Source organism: Tachyglossus aculeatus, chromosome 5 (assembly GCF_015852505.1).
Source record: "Tachyglossus aculeatus isolate mTacAcu1 chromosome 5, mTacAcu1.pri, whole genome shotgun sequence".
In the NCBI taxonomy this organism is placed as follows: Eukaryota; Metazoa; Chordata; class Mammalia; order Monotremata; family Tachyglossidae; genus Tachyglossus; species Tachyglossus aculeatus.
Window position 1 is genome coordinate 79,479,708 of NC_052070.1, and position 12,916 is coordinate 79,492,623.

General features: G+C 42.2%; 1 protein-coding gene across 2 annotated transcripts in view; it reads left to right on the top strand.

Moving 5' to 3' along the window:
• KAT6A (lysine acetyltransferase 6A) overlaps positions 1 to 12,916 on the top strand; it is a 112,017-nt gene that overhangs the window by 82,132 nt on the left and 16,969 nt on the right. For both annotated transcript variants that reach the window (XM_038746237.1, XM_038746236.1), the window contains exons 10-11: positions 11,108 to 11,249; positions 12,523 to 12,684. In XM_038746237.1, the coding sequence (XP_038602165.1) occupies positions 11,108 to 11,249; positions 12,523 to 12,684 (304 nt within the window). The remainder of the gene's footprint in view (positions 1 to 11,107; positions 11,250 to 12,522; positions 12,685 to 12,916) is intronic.

Sequence of the window (12,916 nt, forward strand, 5' to 3'; positions counted from 1 at the left end):
GGAACTGAGGCACAGAAAAGCGAAGTGATCTGCCCAAGGTCACACAGCAGACACATGGCAGAGCCAGGATTGGAAAGCAGGTCCTTCTGATTCCCAGGCCGGTTGCTCTACCCCCAAGGCCGCACTGCTTCTCTCTTTCACCTGTCATCCATTCTCCATTCCCTATTTCCCTTTCCCTCTATCTCCCCTTTCCCCATCTCCCTTCCAGTTACTGAGGAGGAGATTCCCGGGCAAGAGCGGGTACTTAAGCAGCCCTACCATCCCATACTGTTTCATTTTCACAAAAGTATCTGGGATAGGCAGGAGGATGTTTGTTCATTTCAGTTCCAGATTGTATAGACCTATTGTTTTGGAAGCAGTGATGTTTTTGATAGTTGGGTGGTACGTAGTGAAGGGAGATTATTTTGCGAATTTATATTGTGAGTTGCTAAATATGAGCCTATTGCTAGCTTTTGTGAACCCATTTGGAATATAAAATTATATTTGAAAACTACTCATCTGGACGGCGGGGCCCAGACCAGAATATCTGAAGTCCCTTTCAGGTCTGTTATGCTGCTGACGTTTGCAGCCGTGGTCAGGATGGGGCAAAGCAAGAAGAGAATTGAAAATGAAGTACAGGGTACAGAAATTGCGGAAGAATGTTGGGAATCAAACTTTTGGTGGAATTAATGTTCAGCGCCATCAAATGATGAGTTAATAAAATTAAAACACTTGGGAAGATAACATTTTTATGTGGAAACACAAAATTTAGCAAGGCATCTTCATGACAAAGAAATAGGAAATGATGCAATGTGTTAAGTTGCCAGTTTGGAATTGCTGTCCCAGGACAGAGAGACTTATCTCTTAAAAATTAGGAAAGCAATTGTTATTCTTACCCAAGTCCACCAATTCTGGATGGGGCAGTCTGTATTGTTGGGGCGCACCAGTTATTCATTCACTCATTCATTCATTCAATCGTATTTATTGAGCGCTTACTGTGTGCAGAGCACTGTACTAAGCGCTTGGGAAGTACAGGTTGGCAACATATAGAGACGGTCCCTACTCCACAGCGGGCTCACAGTCTAGAAGGGGGAGACGGACAACAAAACAAAACGTAGTACAAGTTGGCAACCAATTATGGTAGAGCCATTAGTTTTTACTGTTTTTTTCATGGTATTCGTTAAGCACTTCCAATGTGCCAGGTACTGTACTAAGTGCTGGGGTAGATACAGGGTAATCAGGTTGGTACCTCATTTTGTGGATGAGGTACCTGAGGCACAGAGAAGTGAAGTGATTTGCCTAAAGTCACACAGCAGACAAGTGGCAGAGCCGGGATTAAAACTGAGGTCCTTCTCACTCCCAGGCCCCTTCTCTATCTACTAAGTGATGCTGCTTCTCAGCAGCTTTTTGGGTGGCCCACTCTCCTCTCCTCTCTCAGTAAGGAAGGGCCTGGCTTGAAAGCTGGGCCTGTGACAAAGCTCGCCCCATCCTTGAATCGAGAAGCAGCATTCGGGATCCTTCTTGACCTCAGGTTGGGTTCAGGTGCTCCTGACCCCACCAAGCCCCGATTGCTTTCTTTGTGTGTGTCCCAGGTCCTGTGTGTATCTGTGTTTCTTGTTTCTCACTCTGAGTCTGTAGTTACTTTTCCCCTTCCTTAGTGGGGCGTGTGTACATATGTGCATGTGCACATGCCTCTATTTCCCTGGGCCCGTTGGTGTTTCTGCCTCATATATTTTTCCCGTATTCCCACCTCATGTTATCGATCCCGGCAGGAGGGAGGAAGACCCACTTATGAGTCCTCAAGTGTACTTTGTCTCCTATCATCCCAAAACTGTGAATAAGCCAGAGTGGGCTAGTATTCATTCATTCAATCATTCGATCGTATTTATTGAGCGCTTACTGTGTGCAGAGCCTGTTCTAAGCGCTTGGGAAGTACAAGTCGGCAACATATAGAGACGGTCCCTACCCGACGACGGGCTCACAGTCTGGTAGACTGTGAAACTGTTGGAGAGTCCTTACATGTCACAGAGAGAGAGGTTGAGGAATTGATTTGCCCGTCGAAAAAGAAAGGATTCATAATAATGAGTAATGGGAGGAGATGCAAGGTTATAGATAATCAGTCAATCCATGGTATTTACTGAGCACTAGCTGTGTGTGTTTTGGGAGAGTACAGTACAAGAAAGTTGATTGACACATCAGTCAATCAATCAGTCAATCGTATTTATTGAGCACTTATTGTGTGCAGAGCACTGTACTAAGCGCTTGGGAAGTGCAAGTCGGCAACATATAGAGACGGTCCCTACCCGACGACGGGCTCACAGTCTAGTAGACCGTGAAACTGTTGGAGAGTCCTTACATGTCACATAGAGAGAGGTTGAGAAGTTGATTTGCCGATCAAAAAAGAAAGGATTCATAATAATGAGTAATGGGAGGAGATGCAAGGTTATAGATAATGTCAATCCATGGTATTTACTGAGCACTAACTGTGTGTGTTTTGGGAGAGTACAGTACAAGGAAGTTGATTGACACATCCCCTGCCCATCAAGAGCTCACAGTCTAGAAGGGGAGATAGACATTAAAATGAAGAAATAAATTATAAATTTGTACATAAGAGTGCTGTGGGGCTGAGGCAGGAGTTGACTGTCAAGTGCTTAAAGCAGCAGCATGGCTCAGTGGAAAGAGCCCGGGCTTTGGAGTCAGAGGTCATGGGTTCAAATCCCGGCTCTGCCAATTGTCAGCTGTGTGACTTTGGGCAAGTCACTTCACTTCTCTGGGCCTCAGTTACCTCATCTGGAAAATGAGGATTAAGACTGTGAGCCCCATGTGGGACAACCTGATTATCTTGTAACCTCCCCAGCGCTTAGAACAGTGCTCTGCACATAGTAAGTGCTTAATAAATGCCATTATTAATTAATTAATTACTGATTCAGATTAGAGCCATGTGAGAAGCAGCATTGCGTAGAGGATAGAGCACAGGCCTAGCAGGTAGAAGGACCCGGTTTCTAATCAAGTTGGACACAGTTCATGTTCCACATGGGGCTTGCAGTCTTAATCCATATTTTGTCTTCTGTGTGACCTTGGGCACACTTAACTTCTCTATGCCTCAGTTCCCTTACCTGAAAAATGGTGTTTGACTGTGAGTCCCACGTGGGACTTAGACTGTGTCCAACTTGATCAGCTTGTATCTACCCCAGCACTTACCGCAGTGCTTGGCCAACCAGTGCCACAAAAAAAGTGCATAGATGGCCTAGAAGAGAGGAGTAGGGGAAAAGAGGAATTAATTGGAGAACCTCTTGGAGGAGATGTGATTTTAATAAGACTTTGAAGGTGGGGAGAGGGGCAGGGAGCTCGAGGCATCCACAGGGAGGTTGTGGGTGAGGGGTTGGTGACGACATAAAGTTCAAAGACGGATGCATGAATGGATCAGGAGTAATGCTCGTAGTAGTGTTAGTTTAAAAGGATCCTAAACAAAATTGGAGCATCATGGACTGAACATATGTTATGCTGTGTTTGTTGGTGTTTAATTCTGGATTGATAGGTAATCAGTCAGTCAATCAGCAATATTTATTGAGTGCTTACTGTGTGCAGAGCACTGAACTAAGTGCTTAAAAGAGGACAGGCCAGTACTCTCCCCATCTTAAAAGCCAAATTGCAATCATTTCCGCCAGGAAGACCTCCCAGACTGAGCTCTTTTCCCCCCAGCCCTATTTCTCTCTCTTTCCCACAGACCCCTTAACTGCCCCCACTCCGATATTCCCCTGTCCCCACCATACAACCTTTCTGTATATAACATTACACTCAGTTGCTTTCCCTACCTGTAATGTAGTTTGCCGTCAGTCTCCCCCATTAGACTGTAAGATCCTCGAGAGCAGAAATCATATCTACCCACTCTATGGTATTTTCCCAAATGCTTAGTACAGTCCTCTGCACTAGGTAAGTGCTCAATAAATACAATTAATTGACTGGTACAAAACCGTGGGTAGACATGATCCCTGCCCACAAAGATCCTACTATCTAGAGGGGGAGACTTGAAAAAATAAATTACAGATAGGAGAAGCAGCAGACTATAGGATATGTATGTAAGTGCCGAGGGGGACGGAGGGGTGAGCAGCAAAATCCTTGGAGGTATGAATTCAAGTGCATAGTTGAATTCACATAGTTGGAAACATTTGTTAGAATTCTTTGAGACTTTTGGATCATCAACTCAGTCGTTCAGAAGCTGCTAATCCAGTCTGTGCTTTGTCTATGCTCTCTACAAGTTTTCTGCTGCCTTTTTTTGCTACATCAACAGATGATTAATGCTTCCCCTGGAGAAGGAACAGAAAGAGAGAAAGAGGGTGAAATTAAAATATCAGGAGTAAATTTTCCTTCTTGTCAGTTGCCCTGATGAAAGTTTAGTACATGAGGAGACTGAAATTTTTGGTTAAGTTAAACTTTGAGAGAGTGTTTATGGCTTCAATTGGTTTATGCTATTCTTGTATCCAATTAGCAAGAATAATCAAAAGTTGGCTATATTAATGCACTTGTATAGGATTTTTTCTAATATTGAATTATATTTAGGCTAATGGTAGTCTCTACTAGTATCATTTAGCAAAAGAATTGGAGATATTTCTAAAAATGTGTAGAAGAAATCTTAATCTTCCTATCAGAGGCTTACCAAGTGAGTCCCTCCTGGCTAGCAAAACCAGGGGTTTGGCTATTGATATGAAAACTGGAAATATTTTCAATGACAGCTGTGTTGGGTAGAGACAAAGCACCAAACTGTGTTGACCGGTGTATTTCTAATTCTGATTAGAATGCCTCGAATTATTCAAAAATCAAATAGTCTCTCCTTAAACTTAGCTATCTCTCTATCCATAAATAAACACATAAAAACATAGATAGATTGACAGACTTTAGGTACTTAGACCTGAAGTCAGAATTTGTTTGCATAGAGGTATGGAAAGGATGTTTCAGCTGACAGCTTTTTTTTTATTTCAAGTACATTGCAATTCCTTTTTTAAGGTCTTTCAGCTTCAGACAGTAGAGAAAGGTATTTGGTTTTCATTCAGTTGCACCATTCTTGCCCCAAGAAGGAAAACTGTGTCCTGGGGATTGCTTTGGAGCCTTAAGTTTAGATGAAGTAAAACTGCTTATGGGATTTTTAGCATAAATGAATGTGGGTAAGTTGCTGAGCTTCATTTCATAGTGCTCAGTTGAGAGAGGGATGATTTTATTACCTTTATTCTGTGTAGGCTATGTTAATTTGAAGAGTCTTCTGAGGGGAAAACACCTAAGAGAGCTATGCAGTAAAGCAATCTATTAATTGAGGGGGTCATTTTAGGAGCCATGAATCACTGTCTCCCCTACCATGTTCTCCCAGGGAGCCTCACCGTCTCCTACTTACCTTCTGGGATTCCCTGTCAACCTTCTCTCCTTTGATGCCAAATTACACACCCTCAACCCTACCCCTTCCATCATATGCAGCCCCCTCACCCCTATGTCCTTCCATCACTCTGACACGCACCCATTGGCAGCCCAGCATTCCCCCCGCCCCGGGAAGTCAGCTTCCTCGGCTCATGCTCCGATGTTGCTGAGCACTGTGGATGGAGATCCAGGCTCTGGGCTTCCACCACTTCAAATTCCCTTAGCCCTGGCTTCTGTTTCACCAGAGTTTTCTTCTCCCCTCATCAATTCCCACTTCCATAGCTGCATCAGCTATTCTAAACCTAACTCCCAGTCAAATCCCCCTCTGCTCTTACCACCTACCTTTCTGACCTTTCATGAATTCCCTGACAACTTTGTGACAAAAAAGTCCATCAGAGGTGAACCTCCCAAAGTTTCACATCTTTTCGTCACTATTTCCTCCCAATCAATGCCTGCTTTCCTCCCCTGTTAGATTGGAAGCCTCCTAAGGTCAGGTATCGTATCTTTTGGTTTTTGTGACACTCTCCCAAGCCCGAAGTATGGGAGACTATGTGGTCAGTAAATGCCGTTGATTGGTGGATAGATTGAATTTGGGGGTTGCCATAGAGCTGGATTTATGAATGGGGCATTTTGACAGTGGAGATGGACAGGAGTTGTCAAGGGCAGGGAATGAGTTTTTTATCTTGCCGCCAAGCCTCTCTGAGAACCAAGAACATAGGTATGGAAACAGCAAGAACAGGTAGGGAAAATTGAACAGAGTTGCATAGAAGGAATTTGCATGTACTTCCTTGGATCTTTCAGTGGAGCAGAAAATATTTTTATGTATGAATGCTCATGTGCATTCAGTTTTGATTGCATATCTGAAATATGACTCATTCAAATTTAGTGAGTGCTTACAGTGTGCACTGTACTGAGTGCTTGGGAGAGTGAGCTACGTGGAAAAAATAACTGAATATTTTAGTCATTTAGTAAATACCGAGTAACATTAAGTGTTATTGAGAAGGATAAGGGAAGGAGTAGGCAATGTCAGTGTACCTGCATTGCACTTTGACTGAAAAAAAAATTGTTTCATGGGCTATGTAGAGAAGTATCACATCACAGATCACCATACTGTAGAAGGAAGACCAATTCAGAGACTATAATAACAGAAAGACTTGAACAAATTGATGAGAATTCGAAGAGCAACAAGAATTGGGCAGAGCTTTAAGGAGCACTCGAATAAAATGGCTGTTCTGTGCACAACAGTTCAATAACGGTAGAACTTGGCACGAGATCAGGAAAACCCCAGGGCTTCATAAAGATTGGCCCTGAGCCAGACCTTGCTGGATCTAGGAGCCCCTGATTTTGAGGAGTAGACCAGAGCTTTGCCCAATGGGAAATTAACTTGACCAGATCAAAAAAGGCTATAAAATTGCTTCTGGGAGACCTTGGGGCATAGGTGAAGTTATCCTTTGGGTTTCTGGTACCCATTGGGCAAATGGGCACGTGTCGTAGGCTCCCTCATCCAGAGCAAATTAGTTCTGGGTAGATGCCAGAGAAGTGTGGCTTATTTAATAATAATAATAGTGGGGTAAATACAATGCAGTCAGATCACATGGGGTGCCCAGTGAAAGAGGGGAGAGAGAGAGAGCACACACCTGAGCAGGTAGGCACTTAATCTCCGTTTTACAGCTGAAGAAGTGGAGGCAAAAGAAAGTTAAGAGACTTGCCCAAGGCCACACAGCAGGCAAACAGCGGAACCAGGATTAGAGTTCAGGACTCGTGATTTCCAGTCCTGTGCTCTTTCCACCAGGCCGTGATGCTGCTCCGAGATTTTTAGGCCAAAGGGTCTCTCTTTGCCAGCACAACAGAGACCTATTCAACCTGGAAATCTGGGCTGTCACCCAGCACACTTTTAGACTGTGAGCCCACTGTTGGGTAGGGACTGTCTCTATATATTGCCAATTTGTACTTCCCAAGTGCTTAGTACAGTGCTCTGCACATAGTAAGCGCTCAATAAATACGATTGGTGATGATGATGTCCACTCCAGGGGGGTGATGACTGGAATCCTAGGCTTGTTCTTGCAACAGCTGAGCGTTTCCAGTTAGGACTAAAATCACCCAAAATGGTGGCTTTCTGATTTAGTTGTTTGAAGTCCTTCCCCTTCTAATGGTTCCTCACCCATAAAATTCATGCTTCCTCTTGGCTTCTATGCTCAGAATGAAACATTGGCACCCATGCTGCCTGGTACTATTCTCATTTCTAGGTCAGGACACTACTCTCCAGACACTCAGTGAATGCTAACTGATAAGGGAGAAGTGAGAGCTTTAGCGTGTTTTCTCTCTCTCTCTCCCTCTCCCTCCCTCCTTCCCCCCATGACAAAATCTCTCCAAATAATCCATGAAGTATGGCATAAATTACATTGTCTAAAATTCATAGAAGGGAAAAGGCTAGACTGCTATATTGCTGTACTCCTGTTAGCATTCCATAATTGATTCCGTTAAAATGTCTTAAGTGAAAGAGCAATAATTTTTCCACAGGAAATAACATAAACTGCGTTTCCAAGTTCTAAGAAATTGAGCAAAACAATATAAGTATATTAAGCATGATAAAAAAAGAACAATGCATTTAGTTGCATGATCAAAGATAAAATGTTTATCAATAGTAAAAAAAACACTTTTTTATCATTCTTGTGGGTGTGTGTGCAAATACAGTAGTTAGTTTTCCAGGGATTATAATAATAATAATAATAATGATGGCATTTATTAAGCGCTTACTATGTGCAAAGCACTGTTCTAAGCGCTGGAGAGGTTACAAGGTGATCAAGTTGTCCCACTTGGGGCTCACAGTCTTCATCCCCATTTTACAGATGAGGGAACTGAGGCCCAGAGAAGTGAAGTGACTTGCCTCAAGTCACACAGCTGACAATTGGCGGAGCCGGGATTTGAACCCATGACCTCTGACTCCAAAGCCTGTGCTCTTTTCCACTGAGCCATGCTGCTTCTCTATTATCTATTATCTAGAATGAGATTATCTTTCTCATTCTATTCAGCAAAAAGACTCTGACTGTTTACAAGTCTGTCATTATCCATGTTAAAAGTCATTATCGACTGGTATTTTAAGAGAGGTTTTAGTCCTCTCAAATCAGTCAAAATACTTCAAAAGGAGGGAAAAGGAAGTAGTTTAGCAGAGGTAAACTCTGCAGTTGTTTGGTACTCGGAGAGAGCATTCTAGATAATGCAGCTATTAAAATTCAGTTGTAATAATCTATTGTGGTTCAATTGTTGATTATATCAGATGCTTTCAGGTATAAAATTTTAGACTTCTGTGATGTAATTTAACTAATTTTTGGACAAGAACTGTCAATCCCATGAGTGTTATTAGTGTTCAGGCTAATCTTGAAAGCCTATCTTTAATCAAGCTGTATGAATTATACAGTTAAGCAATGAACTAAACATATAACTAGGCTAAACATATAACTAGGCACAGTGTTTCCCAGATGCACCCTTCCTCTCCTAAACTGCTGCCACCTTAGCATGAGGAGCAACGTGGCCTACTGGAAAAAACATAAACCTGGAGTCTCAGGACCTGGGTTCTAATCACAGTTCTCATCCCCATCCTGGGTGTCCATAGGCAAGTCACTTCTCATCTCTGTGCCTCAGTTGCCCCATCTGTAAAATGGGGATTCAACACCTGTTCTCCCTTCTACTCAGACTGTGAGCCCCATGTGGGACAGGGACTGTGTCTGACCCGATCATCTTGAATCTACCCCCGTTGCTTGGAACAGTGCATGACACAAAGTGTGAGCTTAACAAATACTATAATTGTTAATTACTGTTATTATTATTACAAACCTTGGTCTTGTTGTGGTTAGACTGTTGCACTAGCCACCTTGCTGGTCCCCCAGCCTGTGTCTGACCCGATTATCTTGAATCTGCCCCCATTGCTTGGAACAGTGCATGACACAAAGTGTGAGCTTAACAAAGACTATAATTGTTAATTATTGTTATTATTATTACAAACCTTGGTCCTGTCGTGGTTAGACTGTTGCACCAGCCACCTTGCTGGTCTCCCAGCCTCCAGCCTCTTTCCAGTCCAGTTGATTCTCCATGCTGCTGCCTGGATCATTTTCCTGAAGCATCACTTGGCCTACATCTCTCCCCTCCTCAAACCCTCTATTGGTTCCCTTTGTCTCCACGTAAAAACAAACGAACAAACGAAAAAAAACTCCTCACAATTAGTCTCAAGACTCTCTACGACTGGCTCCACCTTAACTGTCTGTCTCTTCTCCTCTTCCTTCTCCAACTTGCTGTTTTTGTTCCTCCCAAGCCAGTCTTCTAATTGTACCTCGCTTTCCACTCTCCTGCCTCCATACCCTTGCTTACACTGTTCCCCAGCTTGGAACTCCCTCCCCCTCCACACACACTCGACCACAATTCTCCTCACATTCAAGTCTCTCAAATTCTGCCTCCTTCAACAAACCGTCCTTGATTAATTTCCGTACACCCTAAGCCATATCATCCCATCAGCCAACTCTAGCGCGCGCACACACACACACACACGAGTTCTAAGGATGTATCTGGCTATATCTGTATTTGTACATATAAATAATACTGCTATTAAATGGTATTTTTTAAGCACTTTGTATGTACCAGTTACTCTTCTAAGCTCTGGGGTAGATACAAGATAATCAGGTTTGACACCATTCCTGTCCCACATGGGGCTCACAGTCTTAACCCCCATTTTACAGATGAGGTAACTGAGGGACAGAAAAGTGAAGTGACTTTCCTAAGGTCACACATAGGGATTAAAACCCAGGTCTTTCTGACCCCCAGTCCCAAGCACTGTCCTCTCTCTCTGTCTCTCTCTCAGACACACACACACACACACACACACTTTATTTAGTTTTGACCACTCTAGTTATAAATATTTTTGTTTGTCTCGCCTCTGAGTATAAGTTCTTTTTGGGGAGGAAACATCTCACTTTGTTATTGTGTACTTTTCAAGTGCCTAGTACAGTGTATCACACCAAATGGAAGCTCAATAAATGCTACTACTACTACTATAGTCCCCCTTTTAGACTGTGAGCCCACTGTTGGGTAGGGACTGTCTCTATATGTTGCCAATTTGTACTTCCCAAGCGCTTAGTACAGTGCTCTGCACATAGTAAGTGCTCTATAAATGCAATTGATTGATTGATTGATTACTATAGGTAGATAAAGCTCCTTTTGGGCAGGGATTGTGTTGGTCAGCTCTGTTGTACTGCACTTTCCCTAGCTTTTCGTACAGCGCTCTGCACACAGTAAACACTCAGTAGATTTCATTGATAGATTAGCAAATGCTCTTGGTTTTATCCGGGATTTACAAAGTATTATTTAGACAAATCATTAATCTTATGGCTTGTCTTTTCACAGTTAGGTGCACAGTAAGCGAATATCAGTGCTTATTTTTTAGGGATCTCGAAAGAGGTAATAGTCATTGTAAAGCTCCTAAAAGTGTTAACAATGTTCAAATAAAAATAATAATATGAGTAATGTGTGTAGTTGGTTTGAGCTTTTGTTTCCTTATTGAATAGTTATTGAATAATAATTATTATTCAATTATCCAATTGAATAATTGAATAATATTGTTGTGGGAGTACTCCAAAAAATGTTCCTTATCACTATGAGTTCTGGAATCCTGCAGTAAATATTGTTGATGAATTTCTTTAGAAAATGAAAGCTCCGTTTGTTTTCTTTTCAGGCTACCCAAGTTGTATCTTTGTGAATTCTGCCTAAAGTACATGAAAAGTAGAACTATCCTACAGCAGCATATGAAGAAATGTGGTTGGTTCCATCCTCCAGCCAATGAGATTTACAGAAAAAATAATATCTCTGTCTTTGAAGTAAGTGGGAACAAGTGGTTTGTGGCTATTTTCTTTTATCACTTTACTGTAGTGAAGTCTATACCCAACTAAACAAGTTGTTCTTTAATTTTTAGATATTTCCATTGGCATGACTCATCCCAACTGTCATTTCATTGCTATAAAATACAAAACAGTAGTTGGGCCGAGTAGTGATTGTAAATACGCCTGGTTTACAAACTACTGATTTTCAAATATATTAAAAGTTCATTAGCATTTTTCTCAGAAACGATTTTGTTGTATTTGGAAAGTGAATGATAATTCCTCTCTGGCTGAAATGTGCCTGGCACTGTAGCGTAAAATTCATCATTAACAATGACTGGTTAGTGGAAAACCTTTTTTTGTGTGTATGCATTTGAGGATTTGAATGAAAATTCTTTGACCATTATAAGCATAAATATTAGGAGTTATATTACTAACTCTATCTGTTGGGTAGTGCCAACCAGTGACACAAAAGTGTCTGTCAGGGACTGCCTCATAGTGTGTCAGGGCCCCAGCTCAGGGTATAATAGTACTGTGACATATTTAAAAGTGACTAAACCTTCCAGATCTCACATTCCAAAGCACTTGATTCCATGTACAATATAACACAAAGTTGTGCTAACAACTTAAAAGGCATCATGGTAGAGATACGGTGGATTTGGCAGTGATTCTAGGAGAAAACTGTAAAACTTGCAGGTTTAAATATCATTTAAAAAGAGAGTGTGTGTGTGTGCATTTGTGTGTGTGAGAGAGAGAGAGCACGAGAGAGAGAAACATAAGAATTGGGTTCATTCATTCATTCAATCGTATTTATTGAGCAGTTACTGTGTGCAGAGCACTGTACTGAGTGCTTGGGAAGTACAAGTTGGCAACATATAGAGACGGTCTGTACCCAACAGTGGGCTCACAGTCTAGAAGGGGGAGACAGACAACAAAACAAAACAGATAGACAGGTGTCAAGTCGTCAGAACAAATAGAATTAAAGCTAAATGCACATCATTAACAAAATAAATAGAATAGTAAATATGTACAAGTGAAATAGAGTGATAAATCGGTACAAACATATATACAGGTGCTGTGGGGAGGGGAAGGAGGTAGGGTGGGGGGGAATGGGGAGGAGGAGAGGAAAAAGAGGGCTCAGTCTGGGAGCCTAAACGCCAGCCATATGCTAAATATCGTTTTTTGGTGTTTCCTGCACCTGACCCTGAGGCATCCTTTGGAGGTTGCTGGAATGTCACAATACCAGGGTTGACCTCTTCCTTTTTTCTTTTAGGTGGATGGAAATGTCAGTACCATTTATTGTCAGAACCTGTGTCTGTTGGCAAAGCTGTTCTTGGACCACAAGACTCTCTATTATGATGTGGAACCGTTTCTTTTTTATGTGCTGACCCAGAATGATGTCAAGGGCTGTCATCTTGTTGGCTACTTTTCCAAGGTGAGCATATAAACTGGGGCTCCCTTGGAGATTTGGAGCTGTTCTGGGCCCATCCTTCCATGGAAACAGTGGGAGATAGTGTTCACCAGGTGTCTTCCAACAACTGAAAATTATTTGGCCTTTGATTCTACATGGTAGCAATTCAGAGACTCCTAATGCCTGAAGCTGCTTAATGCTGAGCAGAATATATTCTCTGAGGAATCTGAACTGCAGTTAACACTCAAGGGGAGAG